Source organism: Psammomys obesus, unplaced genomic scaffold (genome assembly GCF_907164565.1).
Source record: "Psammomys obesus unplaced genomic scaffold, mPsaObe1.curated_primary_1811, whole genome shotgun sequence".
In the NCBI taxonomy this organism is placed as follows: domain Eukaryota; kingdom Metazoa; phylum Chordata; class Mammalia; order Rodentia; family Muridae; genus Psammomys; species Psammomys obesus.
The window spans coordinates 29,990,011-30,008,619 of record NW_026585504.1 but is presented as its reverse complement, the minus strand read 5'-3'; the positions used below and the strand labels follow the sequence as shown (position 1 = coordinate 30,008,619).

Genomic DNA, 18,609 nt, shown 5'->3' with positions numbered 1-18,609 from the left:
GAGAGGGAACAGAACGGGAGCCTACCACAGATGTCCTCTGAAAGGGGATCACCCAACAGGAGGTCAAAGCAGATGCTGAGACAGCCAAACTCTGGGCAGAATGCAAGGAGTCTTATGGAAGAATGGGGGCATGGAAGGACCTGGAGGGGACAGGTGCCCCACAAGGACACCAACAAAGCCAAAAAAAAAAAAAAAAAAAAAAATCCGGGCCCATGTGGGCTTTGCAGAGACTGATACACCAACCAAGGACCGTGTATGGAGAGGACCTAGACCTCCTGTTCAGATGTAGCTGGTAGTAGCTCAGTCTCCATGTGGGTTCCCTAGTTAGGAGAACAAAGACTGTCTCTGCCATAAACTGGGTTGTCTGCTCTTTGATCACTTCCCCCTGGTGATGCAGCCTTGCCAGGCCACTTGATAAGCTAGGGTCAGATGGCAGGGGAGGAGGAATCCCAGTTTCAGTGGACTAGGGGAAAGGGATGTAGGAAAAGGGAAGGAAGGTGGGAAGAGGGAGGAAGGATGAGACTGGGAGGAGATGCTGGAGGAGATTACAATTGGGATATAAAATAAATAAATTATAAAAAATATAAAAAATAAACAAAAACAGAGAGGGGGAGAGGGAAGCAGATGAAGAAAATGTTGTATATACAATGGGGTTTTACCAATGAGGCAATAAGATGTAGAACAATTTACATTTATACCAGAGATTGAAAAGGTTTGTTCTATAAACCTAAGAAGAAACAGAATAGTAAACTACAGAACATTCTGAATTGGGAGGGACTTAAAACCTTACTAGGATTGGCCACATCCACAGTAATACCTTTAAATCTAAAGACTGACTTCATGTGAATTTTCCTATGGCATAAAGTGAGTTGTGCTTTTGTTTGTCTTGTTTGTTTGTTTGTTTGTTTTGTTTTTGAGACAGTCTCACACCAAGCAGCCCTGGCTAGCCTGGAATTCACTATGTAGACCAGGCTGAGCTTGAATTCACAGATATCCTCCTGCCTCTGCCTCCTAAATGCTGAGATTAAAGGCATGAGCCACCACACAAGGCTTGCTTTGTTTTTTGATAGGGACTTGTACCTACAAATGAGACTCTTTTAGGATAACAATTATTTCATATCACCTTAAAGCAGACAGCCTCGAGTCTAGACACCGGGAAGCATATTACAAAAGTCTTAAAAAAAATTATTATGTATACAATGTTGTCTCCACGTACACTTGCACCCCAGAAGAGGGCACCAGATCTCATTATAGATGGTTGTGAGCCACCATGTGGTTACTGGAAATTGAACTCAGGACCTCTAGAAGAGAAGCCAGCGCTCTTACCTCTAAGCCATCTCTCCAATCCTCTATAAAACAGTCTTAAAACTCCTATTAACACAAGAGCTCAGTAGGAATACAGGCTCTAAAATCAGACAAACTAGGTTCACATACCAGCCTGTCTCTTACTAGTCACTAGTCTCATGGGCTTCGGTAGTTCACTTGTTATCAGTTATATCACCTGGGTGCCTCTCTTTCTCTTTTATTTTTAATGATGTGCATGTGTGTAACTGGGAACAAGAGTGCAGGTACCCAAAGAAGCCAGAGACATTAGATGTCCCCTGAAGCTGAAGTTAACCCATTGCTGTGTTACTCCCAACATGGGTGGCTAGAGAAATCAAAGCCACATCCTCTGGGAAAGCAGTAAGTGCTCTTAACTGCTGAGCCATCTCTCCAGCCCAATCTTGTGTGCACATCTCCTAACCCTTGTTCTGTCACATTGTAAATTGTAGCTGCACTGGTGGCTCATACCTTTAATATCATCTCAGAGTTCAAAGTCAGCCTGGTCTATATAGTGAGAACCAACTTAAAAAAAAAAAAAAGTGTACTTTCTTGTCAACTGTTTATCGAAGGTACTTCTCAAAACCTTTCTTCTGTTAATTGAAGGAAAAAGTAAAGTGTCTATCCCAAGATTTGGGAATACAGTCAAGAGAAAGCAGAGAATTCTAAAGGTCTCTCTTAGCCAGATTCACATGCATTTTGTATACAACCACATCTAATACTAAAATGCTAATCTTTGGGTAAAACTGAGATATTAAGAAAACAGAGAACCTATGTTACACAACACTTCCTACTCTAAAACTAACTTAAAATGTCTATGCTTGGAGAAATGCAGATACCAGACTGTGTAAGGTGATTCTTTGTGGCATAACCAAAATCCTACATGCAAAAGTCAAAAAGCAAATCCCTCAGCTATCTTCTTGACCATACAATATATTTGCAGAACTGCATATATTTGTAGAACTAAAAGATTTTAAAGTGTATGCCATACCTAGAAAACTAATGTGGGATGTGATAGCTATAAAGCTGTTTAAAACTTTACCTGTTTTCTTTGTTTTATCAGAAGTAGCATCCAACGCAGTTAAGGGAGTAGAGGTGTTCTTATAGGTATCATGGCCACACATGCCAGGATCTTCCTCGTCAGAAGAAAACGAAGATGACTGTTCTAAATTTTTAAGTTCATTGTCAACTTTTTCTGATGCGCTGACCACTCCAGTCTCAGATGGTAATAGTGCAGGTGTTGCAGGTGACATCTTTGCAAGTGGTGGGGGACACTGGGTACGGGTGACTTGGGTTCCTGATCGTCTGGTCCTATTAGGTATTCTAACAGCAAGGGTGGAAAACTGCTGCTTGGGCCCACACTTCAGGAAGTCTAAAAAAGAAGCAATAAATCCTGTTTTGACTTCTGGCTGCTTTTCCTCTACTTCTTTGATTTTCCGCCTCATCTTTTCTTGATGCTGGTAACCTTCATCGCAGCTTTCTGAGGAAGGTGGAATGTGTGGTAAATAGATGTCTGTCCCCCTAGGGTTCTGGCGCTTCCCTTGGGCAGACTTTTTCAGTTGTTTTTGACTATCATCTTCCTCTTTACCTTGCCCATTTCCTTTAGCTTTTTTCTTTGGAAGGTTAAAATATGTTACATCTTGCTTTTCATCTTCTGTCTTAGCACTGGCTGCATCCCCAGGTTGGGCCATGGCAAGCAGTGCAAGTGTGCTCCTTCTATGGTTCATCGACACACCACTGTCATCACCCACTAGGGTAAAATCACTCTCAGATGCTGCATTCTCCCCACTTATGCTCTGACTACTAGAGACAAATTCTTGACTTCTGTTATTACTCAATGCACTGTCAACAGGAATTTCATTATCTTCTTTAGACTCATGATTTATAGCCAACTGTTTCTTGAATGGGTCAGAACTTTGCTTCTGGACTTCATGACCTGGTCCAACCATGGCTGAAGGTACTTTAGTTGGCATATTTTGACTAGGTGTTTCCATATGCTGTTGATCAAGGACTGTTTTTGACTGAACAGTGGGTACTGATGAAAGGTTTACAGCAACCTGATTTCCATCTAAGGAAATGTCATTAATATTCTGTGGCTTTCCTACTGTAGCTGTTATGGAGTTAAAATCTGAATTCACATGCCTGACATCTAATGACTGCTGAAAATGAGACTTAGAATCACCACCTTCAACAGCCTGCATGGTTTCATTTGAAGCTGACTTGGAAAAATCAGAAGGTGTAACCCCACAAGCTGCTGCTGTAGCTGCTAAGATGTCATCTACATTTGACAAAATATTTCTTTCATCACTAAGAAGCATTGCCTCTGGGAAGCATATCGATCCCAGAGAAACAAACTGATTCTTTGAATCGTGTTGACTGGTTTCACTGAAAGGGCCCTTCCTTGTTAGCTGCTGCAAAGGTTTTGAAGATTCAGGGAGGTCCAGTTTCATAATATCAGAATTTTGAGGATGGAGCTGCTGCTGAGTATGCTCACCATTGCTCTGGATGATATGACCATCCATCTGAAGGAAAGGATGGACTATCTGTTGAGGACTCTGAACACGTTGTACTTGTAAGGATGCCTTTGCTTGTCCCAGGCTAGCCTGTAGAATCCCAGCCTGCTGAAGAATCTGTAAGTCACAGGTAGAATCTAAAAGGACTGGTGTATTAGGAAGAGCCTGATGACTATGCCCTAAAGCATGATTTGGAATCTGAATCTGAGATGAGGCACCAATTATTTGATCATGCTGTTCCTGAACCTTTGCTTCATGCATCTTGTGTATGAGAGAGTGCTGCTGGTTGAGGTCTTTAGTGTTCAAGCTTATCTGTGGCGTTTGCATTATATTAGTTGCCTTCTTAAGATCAGGGACTACTGCATTATTGGGCTGGCCACTTTGCTGGTTAAGTTGCGTCACTGAGGCAATCATGTTTTCTTGTTTTGAACCCTGGAGAGCAACTCCAAGTTGGTCTTCAAGGTGAGAGTTATTTCTGGTCACATTCTGAGAATAGCAATCATCTGCCTTTGGTGTCTTATAAACAGCCTCGTGAGCACTCACTTCCCCATCAGCTAGCCTTTGACTTGATGACTCAAGAGATGCTTGTGACTGCAAGGCCTGTAATTTTTGCATTGGAAAATCATCTTGCTTTGAAGATGTATACACATTTGAGTCAATTTTCCTCTCAGCGTAAGACTTTGGATCAGGGGACGGTATGCTATTCTGTAATGGCTGACCACAAGCAGAGGATGCAAAGGATGACTGCACAGTAGGCAAAAACTTTTGGGGCTGAGGAGGTGAAGATCCTTGGGTCTGAGCATTTGGGGATGAATGCATAGATATATAATTTGGCGTTGGGCTAGAATCTGGCAAGCTCTGACCCCGAGAGGCAGAAGAATAAGAAAGAGAAGAGGCTGTTAATGTCAGAGACTGTCCTGACGCATAGCTCTCTGAAGGGCTAACAACTGACAAAACTTGTGACTGAGATGAATAATTGACTTGTGTTTGGCTAACTGGTGATAAACCCTGAGAGTGACCAGATGAATAATCTTGAGACTGGCTGACTGATGATAAGTCTCTTGTTTGAGCAGGGTAATTCTCATTTGTAACTAAAGATAATACCTCTTGCTGATTGGATGAATAACTAAGTGTCTGGTTTTCAGAGGTTACAGGCTGAGATGATCCAGAAAAAGTCAATGTTTTGTATAAGGATGGCAATTTCTCAACCCTACTGGACCTATAAACCTGTGAATGAACAATCGATGGCACATTATGTGGCTGCACTAAACCATAATTTTGAGATTGACTGACTGATAAAAGGCTTGGTAGCTGTGCTGTAGAATAAATTTGTGCTTGACCTGATATTACAGAGCTCTGGTTATGTAAAGGTTTAGAATAGTTTAGTGTTTGCACAGAAGGAATTATACTTTGAGGCTTCGGAACTGTAGCTGATGTTAGTGGTTGTTCTGTAGAACAGCCATCTACTTTTGTAGCAGAAGGAACATAGCCTGATGACGGAATTACCGATGAGTAAGACTGAGCAAGGCCTGCTGAGACGTGAGTGGTCTTCTGCTGTACCACTCCACTGCTCACCTGAGTAGAATCTCGAACTGAGCTGCAGGATAACGACTGCCTGGATGGTTCTTGAAAATTACCAATACTTGCAGTTGATAGGTAACTGTGTAAGGGATGCTGTGAACCAGTCAGTTGTGCCTGAATAGACTGGGTAACTGAAGGCCGCTGGTGGTGTTTAATAACACTACATTCTCGAAGAAGGGCTCTTTCAACGGAAGCAGCAGAACTAGTAAAAAGAGCTGAACTGTAGGCTTGAGGGGTTTGCTGGGCTCCCCCAAGTGTTGAAGGCAACAAACTAAATTGAGGTTGTAAAAGATGGGGTGCTGACTCTTGCGCTGAGCGATATGTTGAAGACTGAGGTGGTATGCTATTACTTAGTGCAGAACTGCCCAGGCGCTCAAATGCCAAAGCAGTTGGAACAGTTCCCTGGGAAGTCTTAATTTGTAGCAAAGGGTCATGAGGGTTTAAAATCCCATTTGATGTAGTGTTAAAAGATGAATCTTGAAGCACCAAAGGTGAGGTGGTCACAAAGTTTCTATTGCTAAAGGTAGCTGGATGCTGATAAGCAGATAGGGCCGGTGGTGGAAGCGTTCCAGTGGTTGGCAAGGGTCCTGTAACAAACAGCTCAGTTGCTGCTGAGGAATGCATGCCTATGAAGAGAGCACACAAAAACCCCTACATAATTATAGGAGATATTTATGTAAATGTTGACAGCTCTCAGCACATTGAAATGTCTGTCCATGGGCTAAAAAGCCTCACATATTGGATTTGTATGTAAATTTTTAAAATTATACTTAAAATTAGCTTGTTGTGAAAGACACAGCAATTTATATATATAACACTTAAAATAGGTGAGTTTACACATACAGAATTGGACAAAATTAAGATGCCTGTAGCAATTAATTTACTCCAAATTCCTAAAACAAAACAAAGCAAAATGTACAAAATATTAAAATTAAGATTAACTATTACCTATACCTAACATAATAAATGAAAAACTAATAGAGATGTTAACTCTGTAAGGTTTTCTTATTTTTTTTTTAACCAAACCAAATTAATTCACTGAAGAAATCTCTTGCACTCCATGTATTGACCTTTCATGAACTGTCCAACAACAAAAGACACATAATTGTTATGAAAAATCAAACTATTAATTAATAATGTAATGTCAAGAAGAGGCTACACATTTCAGGATCTACAATCCCAGTACTTCGGGAAGCAGAGGCAGGCAGATCTCTGTGAGTTAAGACCAGCATGGTCTACAAAGCAAGCCCAGGACAGCCAAGGCTGCACAAAGAAACCATATCTTGAAAAAACAAAATAAATTTTTTTTGGTTTTTATTAGTTTTAGTTATTTATGAATGTGTGCGTGCACATATACACACATGCACTGAGGTCATGTACCCAACGTCTGTGTTTCTGAGGCCAGAAGCATCAGATCCCTTGGAGCTGGAATTACAGATGGTTATGAGCCACTTGATGTGTGTCAAATTCAGGTCCTCAGGAAAAGTAGCAAGTTTTCTTAATTACTAAGGCATATTTTCGCCAACTACTTATGAAGACACTAAAATAAAGCTTAATTTTTCTCCTGTCAAACTAGTAAGGAACTACTTTAAGTGTAAAATATAAACTGAGTTTATCTTTCATAATTACCAAACCTTCAATATGAACTTGTTAGTTTCTTTTGTTTCCTTACTTTGGTTTTGTGAGACAGAGTTTCTCTGAGTGTAGCTTTGGCTTTGCTGGAACTCATTCTGTAGACCAGGTTGGCCTTGAACCAACCTGAGGGATTTACCTGCCTTTGCCTCCATGTACTGGAATTAAAGGTGTGAGCCACCACCACCTGGCAACTTGTTAGTTTTTCTTTTTTTCTTTTCTTTTTTGGTTTTTGTCTGTCTGTTTGTTTGTTTTTTGAGATAGGGTTTCTCTGTATACTCTTGGCAGTCCTGGACTCACTTTGTAAACCAGGCTGGTCTTGAACATCCCTCTGCCTCCCCAAACACTGGGATTAAAGGTATGCCCAGCTTCAATGTCTTCATTTTTAATCAATGTGAAAAAGAATTTCTAGGCTCAGTGTGATAATGCCTGCAAGTAATTCAAGACAGGAGAATCATCAATTCAAGGTTAAATACTGAGATCTGTAACAAAAACAAGCAAAAACTAAAGTTCAGTTATTAATAAATTCTTTTCTTTTTCTAAGATTTGTTTATTAAGTACACAGTGCTCTGCCTCCATGACAGAAGAGGGCACCAGATCTCATTATAGATGGTTGTGAGCCACCATGTGGTTGCTGGGAATTGAACTCAGGACCTCTGAAAAAGCAACGAATGCTCTTAACCTCTGAGCCATCTCTCCAGTCCCATTAAATTCTTTCATTTTTAAAATTATAAAAAGTTCCAGGTATTAAGGTGCATTAGAAAAATCAATAATTAATAACCCTCACAGCCACACTACTATAGTCCTAAGACTATAACATTTTATTTTATTTTAACTCAGTGTTATTCAGACAATTTTCAAATTGTGAAGATGGGAGGGGTATTAAACATCTGCCTGGCAGGATGGTGCCCTAAATTGTGGTAAAAAGAGTTCCTGATGAAGCAGCCTGATCACTTTGGGACTCAGAAGACAGAAAACTCATCACAGGAGAGTCTTCAGTGTTAGTGCTATATAGTGTTGCTTGTGCTCATATAAAGTGTTTCCCCAAAGATCTACGGTAGAAGAAAGTATCTCCAAGTAAAAATGTTCACTTAAATAAAGGAAGATCCCTGGTCTTATTTTAAAAAGTAATTTCTGAAAAGCAGGCCCCAAATTTACATCTACCAAGTCTGTTTTATTTCGAAAAGAAAACAAATACTATATTGGCTATGTGTATATGTTGCTGTATTCTTGACAAGGTCTCACTATGTAGCTCTGGCTGTCCCGGAGCTCACAGAGCTCATAATGTAGACTAAGGTGGCTTTGGACTCACAAGAGATCCATCTGCATCTGCCTCCTGAGTGCTGAGATTAAAAGTGTGTACCACTATGCCTGGCTCTGGCTAAGTATATTTTAAGCCTCCAGAAGTACAAAAAAGAAAGGCGTGCTTGTTTATTAATTACATAGATGTTGTGTCATTAAACTAAACCTTATCTCCCTTTCATTTTAACATTTCCATGGCATAGATGTCTTATATATTATAAACCAAAATATGAAAGCTGACTTTTCTTCTTATTCACTCAAAAGACCCAAAATCACAATATAATTAACAAAAGAACTATTACCAGTTGCTTGAGGAGTGGTGGCATATCCAGGAAGCTGATGAGAGGCTGTGAATGTCTGTCTCTGAAGGATATCCGATTCAGACTGTGAAGCATGTCCATCTTCATAGCTTAAATGAGAGAGGACAGTATTAAAAAAAAAAAAAACATATAGCCAAAATGAGATCATCAAAGTATTTATAGGAGAGCAATAGCAGTTGCAAGTTGCTTTACCCAAAGAACACCTGGAAATAGCAAAAGCCCAAAGCATAAAACAGAAATAAACTTCACAGGCACGGATTCGGGGGGAGGGGAGGCTGCAACCAGAAGGCCCTGCATTGGATCCTAGCACTAAAAATAAACAGTAAGCTTATTATAGTTTACATATTGGAACATATTCATTTTAAGGAACAGGTTCGCTGAGTTTGATAAGCTAATATGCTGGCCTAATAAGCACAACGCAACTTGATCATTATGTAGAAAGTGCCAAAACAAAGATGTTTTAAAATCAGTACAGTGGTTAGAAAGAATAATGCTTTGCACTTTCATATTTCACTGGATTCCCATCTTCCATTTCCCTTTCCATCCTAGTCATTACCTTCCTCTTCAAAAATAGTCCCTTATCATGTCTTATACTTTTCTTAATATACAGAAATTAAACTGGTAAAAATAAAACAATGGTTTCACAATGACATTTTTGTACATGTGTGACAGATACTTAAGTCACATTCCTTATCCCACTGAGAGGCACCTAACCCAATATCACAATCTGGCACCTAACCCAATATCACAATCTGGCTATTGTGAATACCGACAGTCTAAAACAACATCACCAATGCTGCAGGTATTTCTGCATTATGATGATGTTGATAGTCTACCAGGATGGTATGTAGTTTTAGTTCTTTGAGGAATCTCAATAATGACTTCTAGAATATATGGGCTAATTCAAATCCCCCCACATTTGTGTGTGTGTGTGTGTGTGTGTGTGTATTCCAACCACCTCTACTTGTGTTTTATTTTTTAGATAGTAACCTGGGGTAAGAGCAGTTTCAGCGTGGTTTTGATAGCTAAGGATTAGAAATGTTTAATTCATTCATGTTTAATTATTGATTGGGTTACCTCTTAGTATGCAGTTTTAGATTTGCTATTTTTATGTGTATGTATCCATGCCTGTGTGAGTTTATGTTTCTCATGCATAGAGGAGCTCTAAGATGCCAGAAGAGAATGTGAGATTCCCTAGAACTGGACTTACATAGAGTTGGGAGCTCTCACGTCGGTGCTGGGAACCACCCTGGTCCTCTGCAAGAACACTAGGTGCTCTTGACATCTGAGCTATCTCTCCAGACCCTAGTGGGTAGTACTTAATTTCTTGATTTTTATAAAGTCTACTTATAGGCATAAGTAAGCACTTTGTGAGTGTGTCTCCAATAGCTCAGGAAACAAGAATTAAACAAACAGGACTTAATAAAACTAAAAGTTCCTACACGCAAAAGGAAACATCACCAGAGTGAAGAGACAGCCTATGGAATGGGAGATACACATTTGGCAGAGAATAAATATCCAGAGAATATAAAAAGGTTTTATCCAAGTTCTTTGACCAAGGTGTCATGGTGGTACACACCTTTAATCCTAGGACTGGCAGGCAAAAGCAAAGGATCTTGAAAGTTTTAGGCTATCAGGACTAAAGTGAGTTCCTATCTCAACAACAAGAACAAAACACTTTTTGCCCAACTAAAAGTAGTTTGGCAGTTTCACATTCTTGCTTTTCACTTATCCAAAGTCAACATTAGTCTGAAATTTCTAAGTGGAAAATCTTCAGAAATAAACTGCTCTTATTTTAAAAATTCCATTATTTCAATTGTACAAAATAATGGGCTTTGTGATGATTTTCACTCACTTTTTTAATTAAATTTTTATTTTTTTATATTAATTATATTTATTTGTTTTGTATCCCAGGTGTAGCCCCCTCCCTCATTCCCTCCCATTCCCACCCTCTCTCCCTCATCTGCTCCCATGCCCCTCTCCAAGTCCACTAATAGGGGAGGTCCTCCTCCCCTTCCATTTGACCCTAGCCTATCAGGTCTCATCAGGACTGTCTTTCATAGTCTTCCTCTGTGGCCTGGTAAGGCTGCTCCCCCCCTCAGGGGGAGGTGATCAAAGAGCCAGCCACTGAATTCATGTCAGAGACAGTCCCTTTTCCCCTTAGTAGGGGACCCACTTGGATACTGAGCTGCCATAGGCTATGTTTGAGCAGGGTTCTAGGTTTTCTAGGTTATAGCAATGAATGGTCCTTGGTAGGAGTATCAGCCTCAGAAAAGACACCTGTGTTGCTCTCCTTGTGGAGCACCTGTCTTCTCCAGGTCTTACTATCTCCCCCTTCTTTCAAATGATTCCCTGCACTCTGCCAAAGTTTGGTTATGAGTCTCAGCATCTGCTTTGAAACTGGGTAGAGTCTTTCAGAGGCCCTCTGTGGTAGGCTCCTGTCCTGTTTCCTGTTTTCTCCTTCTTCCAACGCCCATCCCGTTTGTCTGCGTGAGGATTGATCATCTTACCCAGGGTCCTCCTTCTTGCTTAGCTTCTTCTTTAGATGTACAGATTTTAGTATGTTTATCCTATATTATATGTCTAATATCTACTTATAAATGAGCATATACCATGTGTGTCTTTTTGCTTCTGGGAATACTCAGGATGATCTTTTCTAGATCCCACCATTTGCCTGCTAATTTCATGATTTCCTTGTTTTTAATTGCTGAGTATTCCACTATGGAAATGCACCAAAATTTCTATATCCATTCTTCAACTGAGAGACATCTGGGTTGTTTCCAGGTTCTGACTATTACAAATAAAGCTGCTATAAACATAGTTGAGCAAATGTTCTTGTTGTGTACTTGAGCATATTTTTAGATATTCTTGTTGTGTACTTGAGCATATTTTTAGATATATGTCTAGGAGTGTTATAGCTGGATCGGAAGCACCATTCCTAATCGAGAAAGCGCCAGATTGATTTCCAAAGTGGTTGTACACGTTTATATTCCCACTAGCAATGAAGGAGGATTCCCCTTTCTCTACATCCTCTCCAGCATGTGCTGTCACTTGTGTTTTTGATCTTAGCCATTATGATGGGTGTAAGCTCAGGGTTGTTTTGATTTTTTTCACTCACACTTTGAGACAATGTCTTGACTGGCCTGGAACTCTCTAAGTAGACTGGGCTAGCCTCAAACTCACAGAAATTCACCTGCCTCTGCCTACACATGCATGCTCCCCACATTATTTCTTCAGTCATTCTAGTTGATTGATTTGCAGTGATATCTCATTACATTTAATAATTAACAATGTTGAGCACTTTCCTCATCTGGCATGAAGAAATTTCTAGTCAAGTTTTACACAAGCCTTTTGTCCAATTTTATGTGGGCTGTTTCTTATTAATTTTGAGTTGCTTACATATTCTAGAATCAACTCCTTAGAGAAATACAAATATTTTCTCCCAATCCATAGCTTGTTCTAAAAATATTTTCAATATAGCAGTATTTAATTTTAATTTACTAAAAACAGTTTGTCATTTTGGCTAAAATCAAAGTCTTTGTCTAACCTAATGTCTCAAAGAATTATTTTTTCCCTTTTTGAATTTTCTTCTGGAAATTTAAAAGATATAAAAAAAAAACTGGTAGTTTCTTTTATTGCTAATAAAATACCCCCATTAACTTAGAAAAAAAGGGTTTATTTTGGCGCCCAATTCCATCAGTGCAGGGAAAGTCAGGGTGGCAGGAACTTGAACCAACTAGTCACTATCCATAGTCAAGAGCAGGAAGAAAACAGAACATAAGCATGTAACTCACCGCTCAACCGGCTTTCTCTACATATAAGATCCAGATCCAGGGAATGCTGCTGCCTACTTACAGGCTGGTCCTTCAACATCAGTTAACATAATAAAAATAATCTACACACACGCACTCACTCGAACACACCAACGAGACCTAGATAATCCTTCTTTGAGACTCAGGTGATTCTAGATCACAAAGTTAACAACCGTAACCTCTTTTTCACTCTATGGCCCACCAATCCCACTCTGAGAGACTAAAAAGACTCACAAAAAACTTACAACACAAATGCTGACAACATTTTCCTAACAAACAAAAAGTAGAAACAAACTTTATGTCCAACAACTGATAAATGAGTGAACAAAACATGACAAAGTCATATAATAGTGCACTGTTAAGACACAAAAAGGATGTTTGTTTTGTTTTTTTCGACAGGGTTTCTTTGTGTAGCCTCGGCTGTCCTGGACTCACTTAGTAGAACAGGCTGGCCCCCTACGCACAGAGATGGGACAGGTTCTGCCTCCCCGAGTGCTGGGATTACAGGCGTGTAGCACCGAGACCCAAAAAGGATGAATGCAGAAAATACTAAGGTGAACACTGTAGAAGGAATCTCCTGTGTCTGTATGGAAGCATCACTGTTAATAAAAAGCCAATGGCGTATTAGCTGAGGCAGGAAAAAGGAGGTGGGAGCAAACCGCTGGCGGGTACCTGCAGGTGAAGGCCAGAAGCCATGCAGAAGCTTGAAAGATTGGGGAGACTGGGCCAGGGTTGTCAGAAGAGGAATTTGGGGGGCGGCCGAGGGGCGTTGCGGAAAGGGGGCGGAGCAGCAGCTACTTTTGTAGCCATGCGCTTCTCACAGAATGTATGAAGCTTGCGCTCACAGTCCACCTCAATGAGCGTCAGACAGCTCAGTGAGTGGCAGGGAAGGACACACTCAGCTTCACCTGACTCAGCGGACCACCGAGGAGGTGCCATGAAAAAGAGAACCACTCCTACTAGTTTTAATCAATGGTCAATTTTTTTTTTTTTTTAACTCTAGCGTGAAAAAAATATTTCTTCACAATACTGATACTGTTTCTAATTCCTGTATTTGGAAAAGCTTAGAAAAAAAATTTTTGAGTATTTAAAGTTCCACACAGCCTGTAAGGGGTATGATTTAAATCATGATGATCACAACAGATCTTTTATACGAAAGAGGTTTATTAGGTGGATATGAAGAGAGGCAGAGAAGGGGGGGGAAGAGAGAGAGAGAGAGAGAGAGAGAGAGTGCCCCAATAGAGAAAGGTGAGAGGGCCAAGAGAAGGGGAAGAGGGCAAGAGCGACCAAGAGAGGGACCACATGGCCGGCTGGTCCCTTTAAAGTGGAAGGTAACCACGCCTTCCAGGTGTGGCCACCTGGCCAGCGACACGATGACGTCATAGGTTACTAGGCAACCCAGAAGCTGGTTTAGTTTCAAAATCCTAACACAGCCTTCCCTAAGACCTTTATTAACCTCCCATCTCCTCTCTAAATACTACCTTGAACAGAGGCCTAAAGAGAACGAAGAGATGTGTCCCAGTCTTCCATCTCCATGCCACACAAGCACGAGTGGGAGGAACACAGTTGTAGGATACAGTGATTCAGGACGTTGAAGGAGAAACTATCATCTTTCTTTAGTTGCTGTCATTTAAGCTTAAAAATTGGCTTTTCCCTCAAAATCAAAACAAACCAAAAACATTATTCAATTACCACTCTCTGTTTTAAGTATAAAATAATTGTCAGTCAGGGTTTTTTCTATTGCTGTGATGAAATACCATGACCAAAAAACCGAGTTGGGGAGAAAAAGGTTGATGTAGCTTATATTTCCATACTGCTGTTCCTTATTAAAGGAAGTCAGGACAAGCACTCAGCAGGGCAGGATGCTGAAAGCAGCAGCTGGTGCAGAAGCCACAGAGGGGTGCTGCTTACTGGCTTGCTCAGCCTGCCTTCTTATAGAGCCCAGGGTGACTTTCCTTCACACTGTGTAAAGGTGTGTCTCTGTATTTTCAGTTGGTAATTCTGTACCTCTAGAGGGCGAAGTGCTAGCAGGATTTTGGTACTGTCATTTCTATGACTCATCACCAGTGTTGTATTTGAATTATTTTGGTTTTTCAAGATAGGGGTTTCTCTGTGTAGCCTCGGCTGTCCTGGACTCTAGACCAGGCTGGCCTGGAATTCAGTGATCTGTCTGCCTCTGCTTTTCTCTGAGTGCTGGGATCAAAGGCATGCGCCACCACGCCCAGTCAGTTTTATATTTGTAAATACTTATCCTTCCACACCTGCTCAGATATTTCGGGGCAACAGCCCTCTAAGCCTAGAGGCAATCTAAAAGGTGTGTCTGGTGTCTCACCGCTGACTGGCTGTGATAAAGATGGCCACTGCAGGGGCGGGAAGGGCTTCAAGGAGACGCAAACTGGCAAGATGAGGAGGGAGAATAAAAACCAAGAAGGTGTGCAACAGGGAGGCAAATAATAGAATAGCTGGGTAAAATTTAAATAGTTGCTGGGAAACTGACCCAGCAAAAGGCCTAAGCTTTAAACCATGACAAGTCTCCATGCCTCATTTAAACCACTGGCAGGTCCAAGAAAGTCTTGCAATATCTAGCGTTCCACATTTGGTGCCACTTGAAGCTAGTGTTTGCTACTTTGTGGCTTCCATTCTCTCTTCCACCCTTTTCCACCCTCTTTTAACCCCTTAATACTAGAAAGGAGAGAAAAAAGGACAGAGGGGAAAAGGGTGAAATTATTGTCAGACTACTTCCTGTTGATTAAGGGCACAGAATTCCTTGGGGCAAGTTTAATCTTCACCATCAGGATATCTAATTTCTTTTTCTCATTTCTTTTCATACAATTACTTGACAAACTGCAACCAACAGAATCTAAACACTAACGAGTAAACAACAAAACCCTCTCTCAGCGATCTAGCATTTATATACCCTCTGAACAGTCACCAGAATTCCAAACTTCACATACTAGCAGAAACTATCTGCAGCTAGAAAAACCACAGAGCAAGGCAGAACACAAGGCAAATCAGTCACCTATTGTGAAGCAGCCTCTTTCCCTACACCTGAGATTAAAACAAAGCCCCTCTCTGATGACTCTAACTTGTGTCAAGTTGACACACAAAACCAGCCAGTACATAGCCCTGGCTGTCCTGGAACTCTGTAAACCAGGCTGCCTTGAACTAATAGATTCACCACCCAGCTTTTTCCTAATGTTTAAATCTAATTAGCTTTAACAAAGAAAACTAATTTCACTAATTGACTATTATTATAATGGGGGGGTTATCACACGACACAGAACTTTTGTGGAGGTTAAAAAACCATACCTTTAAATGGGTTCCAGACTTGAATTCAGATTGTCAGGATTATACAGCAAGCATATTTACCTGCTAAGCCATCTTGCCTACTCAAAAAAAAAAAAAAAAAAAAAATAAAAAACTAAAGTTTTAAAATAGTTGAGAAGGGCTGTGAGAGTTGGCTTTGCAGTTAAAGAGCTCAACTTTCAGCACACAAATGGTGACATCACAACTGTCCACAACCAGATCTGATATCTGCTTCTGATCTCTGTAGGCATCAGGCATGCACATGGTCCACACACTGGGGCAAAATACTGACACACATAAAATAAACCTTAAAGATTAAAAACAAAACCATGACCAACAACAAAACCAAACCGCTTTAAAGGGCTAGGAAGCTAGCTCAGTGGCAAGACACTGGTTGGTTCCCATAAACTACATTTGTCTGTAATTCTAGTTACAGAGGATCTGATGCCCTCTTCTGACCTCCATGGGCACTGCACACACATGGTAAATGCATACATGCAGATGAAAACACCTATACAAATTAAATAAAAACACCCCCTGAAAAAATGTGAAACACACATTATTTACTTTAAAGCCTATGAGAAATCTGAAACAAACAACAAAACCCACACATCTAAAATGGCAATTCCTGTCATAAAGATGGAATTATGAGCATAAAGAACAAATGCTTTTGACTATATTTCTTTAAAAATGCCATATTTTGGGTTATATCTATATACTAATAATATAAAATACTCCTTCAGTAGCCTACCCCTTGTCTGTAAGAAATAAAACACCTTCCAAGTTTAAAAATCAATTAAAAGTTCCATGAAATGTGTTAAATCCTAGATAAACAAGCTAAAACTTGCAAATAAGTGGTAAGACATTTAAGCAATCAATGAATGATTTTGTCCTAAGAAATCATATCACTTTGTTCTCTTTGTGTTAAATTTAGCCACTGGACACTAGAATACAAAGAAAACAGCATTCTCTTTAAAATTCCTTTTTTTTTTTTTTTTTAAAGTCTTAGCAATATCATCTTTCCACAGTTGAGGAAAAGTCCTGAACTGCAGTCAGGAACCCGAGTCTCAGTCCTGACTCTACAGCTGCTACTGAACACTTGTTCTTCCAGAGGACCAGGGTTCAGTTTCCAGCAAGTACATGGCTGATCACAACCATCTGCATTTCCAACACGGTCCTCTAGCTTCCATGGACACCAGGCATAGACATGCACACAACATACACATATAGCAAAACACAGAAGACTGTTTTCTTACTTAAAAAAGATGTTGGGGTGGAGAGATGGCTCAGCTGTTGAGAGGGAGTACTTGCACAGGACTTGAGTTTGGCTCCAGCACCCTTTCAGTTAGCTCAAAACTGCCCCTAACCCCAGCTCCAGAGGATCTTACTCTGATCTCCTCTTCTAAACTCTGTGGACACCTGCACTTACATATGCATGCACACGTACACACAAACACACAATTAAAAATGAAATAAATATTTTTTTTAAAAATCTGTACAAAAATAAACACTAGCAGCACAGTGATGGTGCATGCCTTTAATCCCATCACTGGATAGGCAGAGGCAGGTGGTTCTTTCTGAGTTCGAGGCCAGCCAGGTCTACAAAGTGAGTTCCAGGACAGCCAAGGCTACACAGACAAAACCTTGTCTCAAAAAAATAAAACAAACAAAAAAACCTCAGCAAATGCACTGAACTAAACTGTTATTTGTTCTCTAGACTGCCCATCACACTTACAACTCACATATTCTATAATCTCTATTTTAGCTAATCATAGTCCAAGACTTAAAAACATCCATAAGCTCTATAGCTTATGAATGATTATTCATTAAAATGTGAAAAATAAATTGAAGAATCTCTGAGACTTTTTTTACTCACTTATTTTATTTTACGTGCATTGGTGTTTTACCTGCATACATGTCTGGATTCCCTGAAACTGGAGTTACAGACAGTTGTGAGCTGCCATGTGGGTGCTGGGAATTGAACCTGGGCCCTGTAGAAGAGCAGCCAGTGCTCTTACCACTGAGACATCTCTTCAGCCCCTTGTTTTTGATTACTTAGAAATTCTGTGACTTGAGGCTAACCACAGAAACTTTACTTTCCTCATTATTAAGCATGGGTAATAATGGAGAGATGGCAGAGGTTAAGAACTCTGCTTGCTCCTCCCGAGTTCCTGAGTTCAATTCCCAATTCAATATAGTTGGTGGCTCACAACCAACTATAATGAGGCCTGGTGCCCTCTTCTGGCGTTCAGGTGTACAGGCAGGCAGAATATTGTTTACATAAATAAATAAATCTTTTTAAAAAATGAAAAGCAGGGGTAATAACAACAGCTGGCCCTGCTTCTGACAGACTGCTGTAATCGTAAACTGAAGAAGCATATAAGCACCGTGTTGCACATTACTGCATTCGGCACATCATAAATGTTCAACCAGTGCCATTATCATTGCACCTATGGGTTGTATCTATACAATGACATTTACTGATAACCAGGTGCTGTTATACCAGAGACTAAAAACAAAACAAACAAACAAACAAAAAACATATATAAAAAAAACATGAGGATTAAAAAAAAAAAGCATGAGGAAACAAAAACATAATACTTTATGAGAAGACTTTCCCTAGAAAATGATACCTGAATATTGAAAGAAAGAAACAAAATTATCTAAGGAAAGAAAGAAGTATCCTAAGAATATGAAACAGCATATACAAAGGTGTAGTGGGAAATTTGTTTTGTTTTGTTTTTTTTTTTTGGGGGGGGGATTGGTTTCTAAAAAAAAGAAGAAGAAGAAGAAGAAGAAGAAGAAGAAGAAGAAGAAGAAGAA

General features: G+C 40.1%; 1 protein-coding gene across 1 annotated transcript in view; it reads right to left on the bottom strand.

The window, feature by feature from the left end:
- Qser1 (glutamine and serine rich 1) overlaps positions 1-18,609 on the bottom strand; it is a 60,980-nt gene that overhangs the window by 27,710 nt on the left and 14,661 nt on the right. The window contains exons 2-3 of the mRNA XM_055599493.1: positions 8,651-8,757; positions 2,363-6,040 (exon numbers count right to left, since the gene is read on the bottom strand). Coding sequence (XP_055455468.1) covers positions 2,363-6,038 — 3,676 coding nt within the window. The 5' untranslated portion in view covers positions 6,039-6,040; positions 8,651-8,757. The remainder of the gene's footprint in view (positions 1-2,362; positions 6,041-8,650; positions 8,758-18,609) is intronic.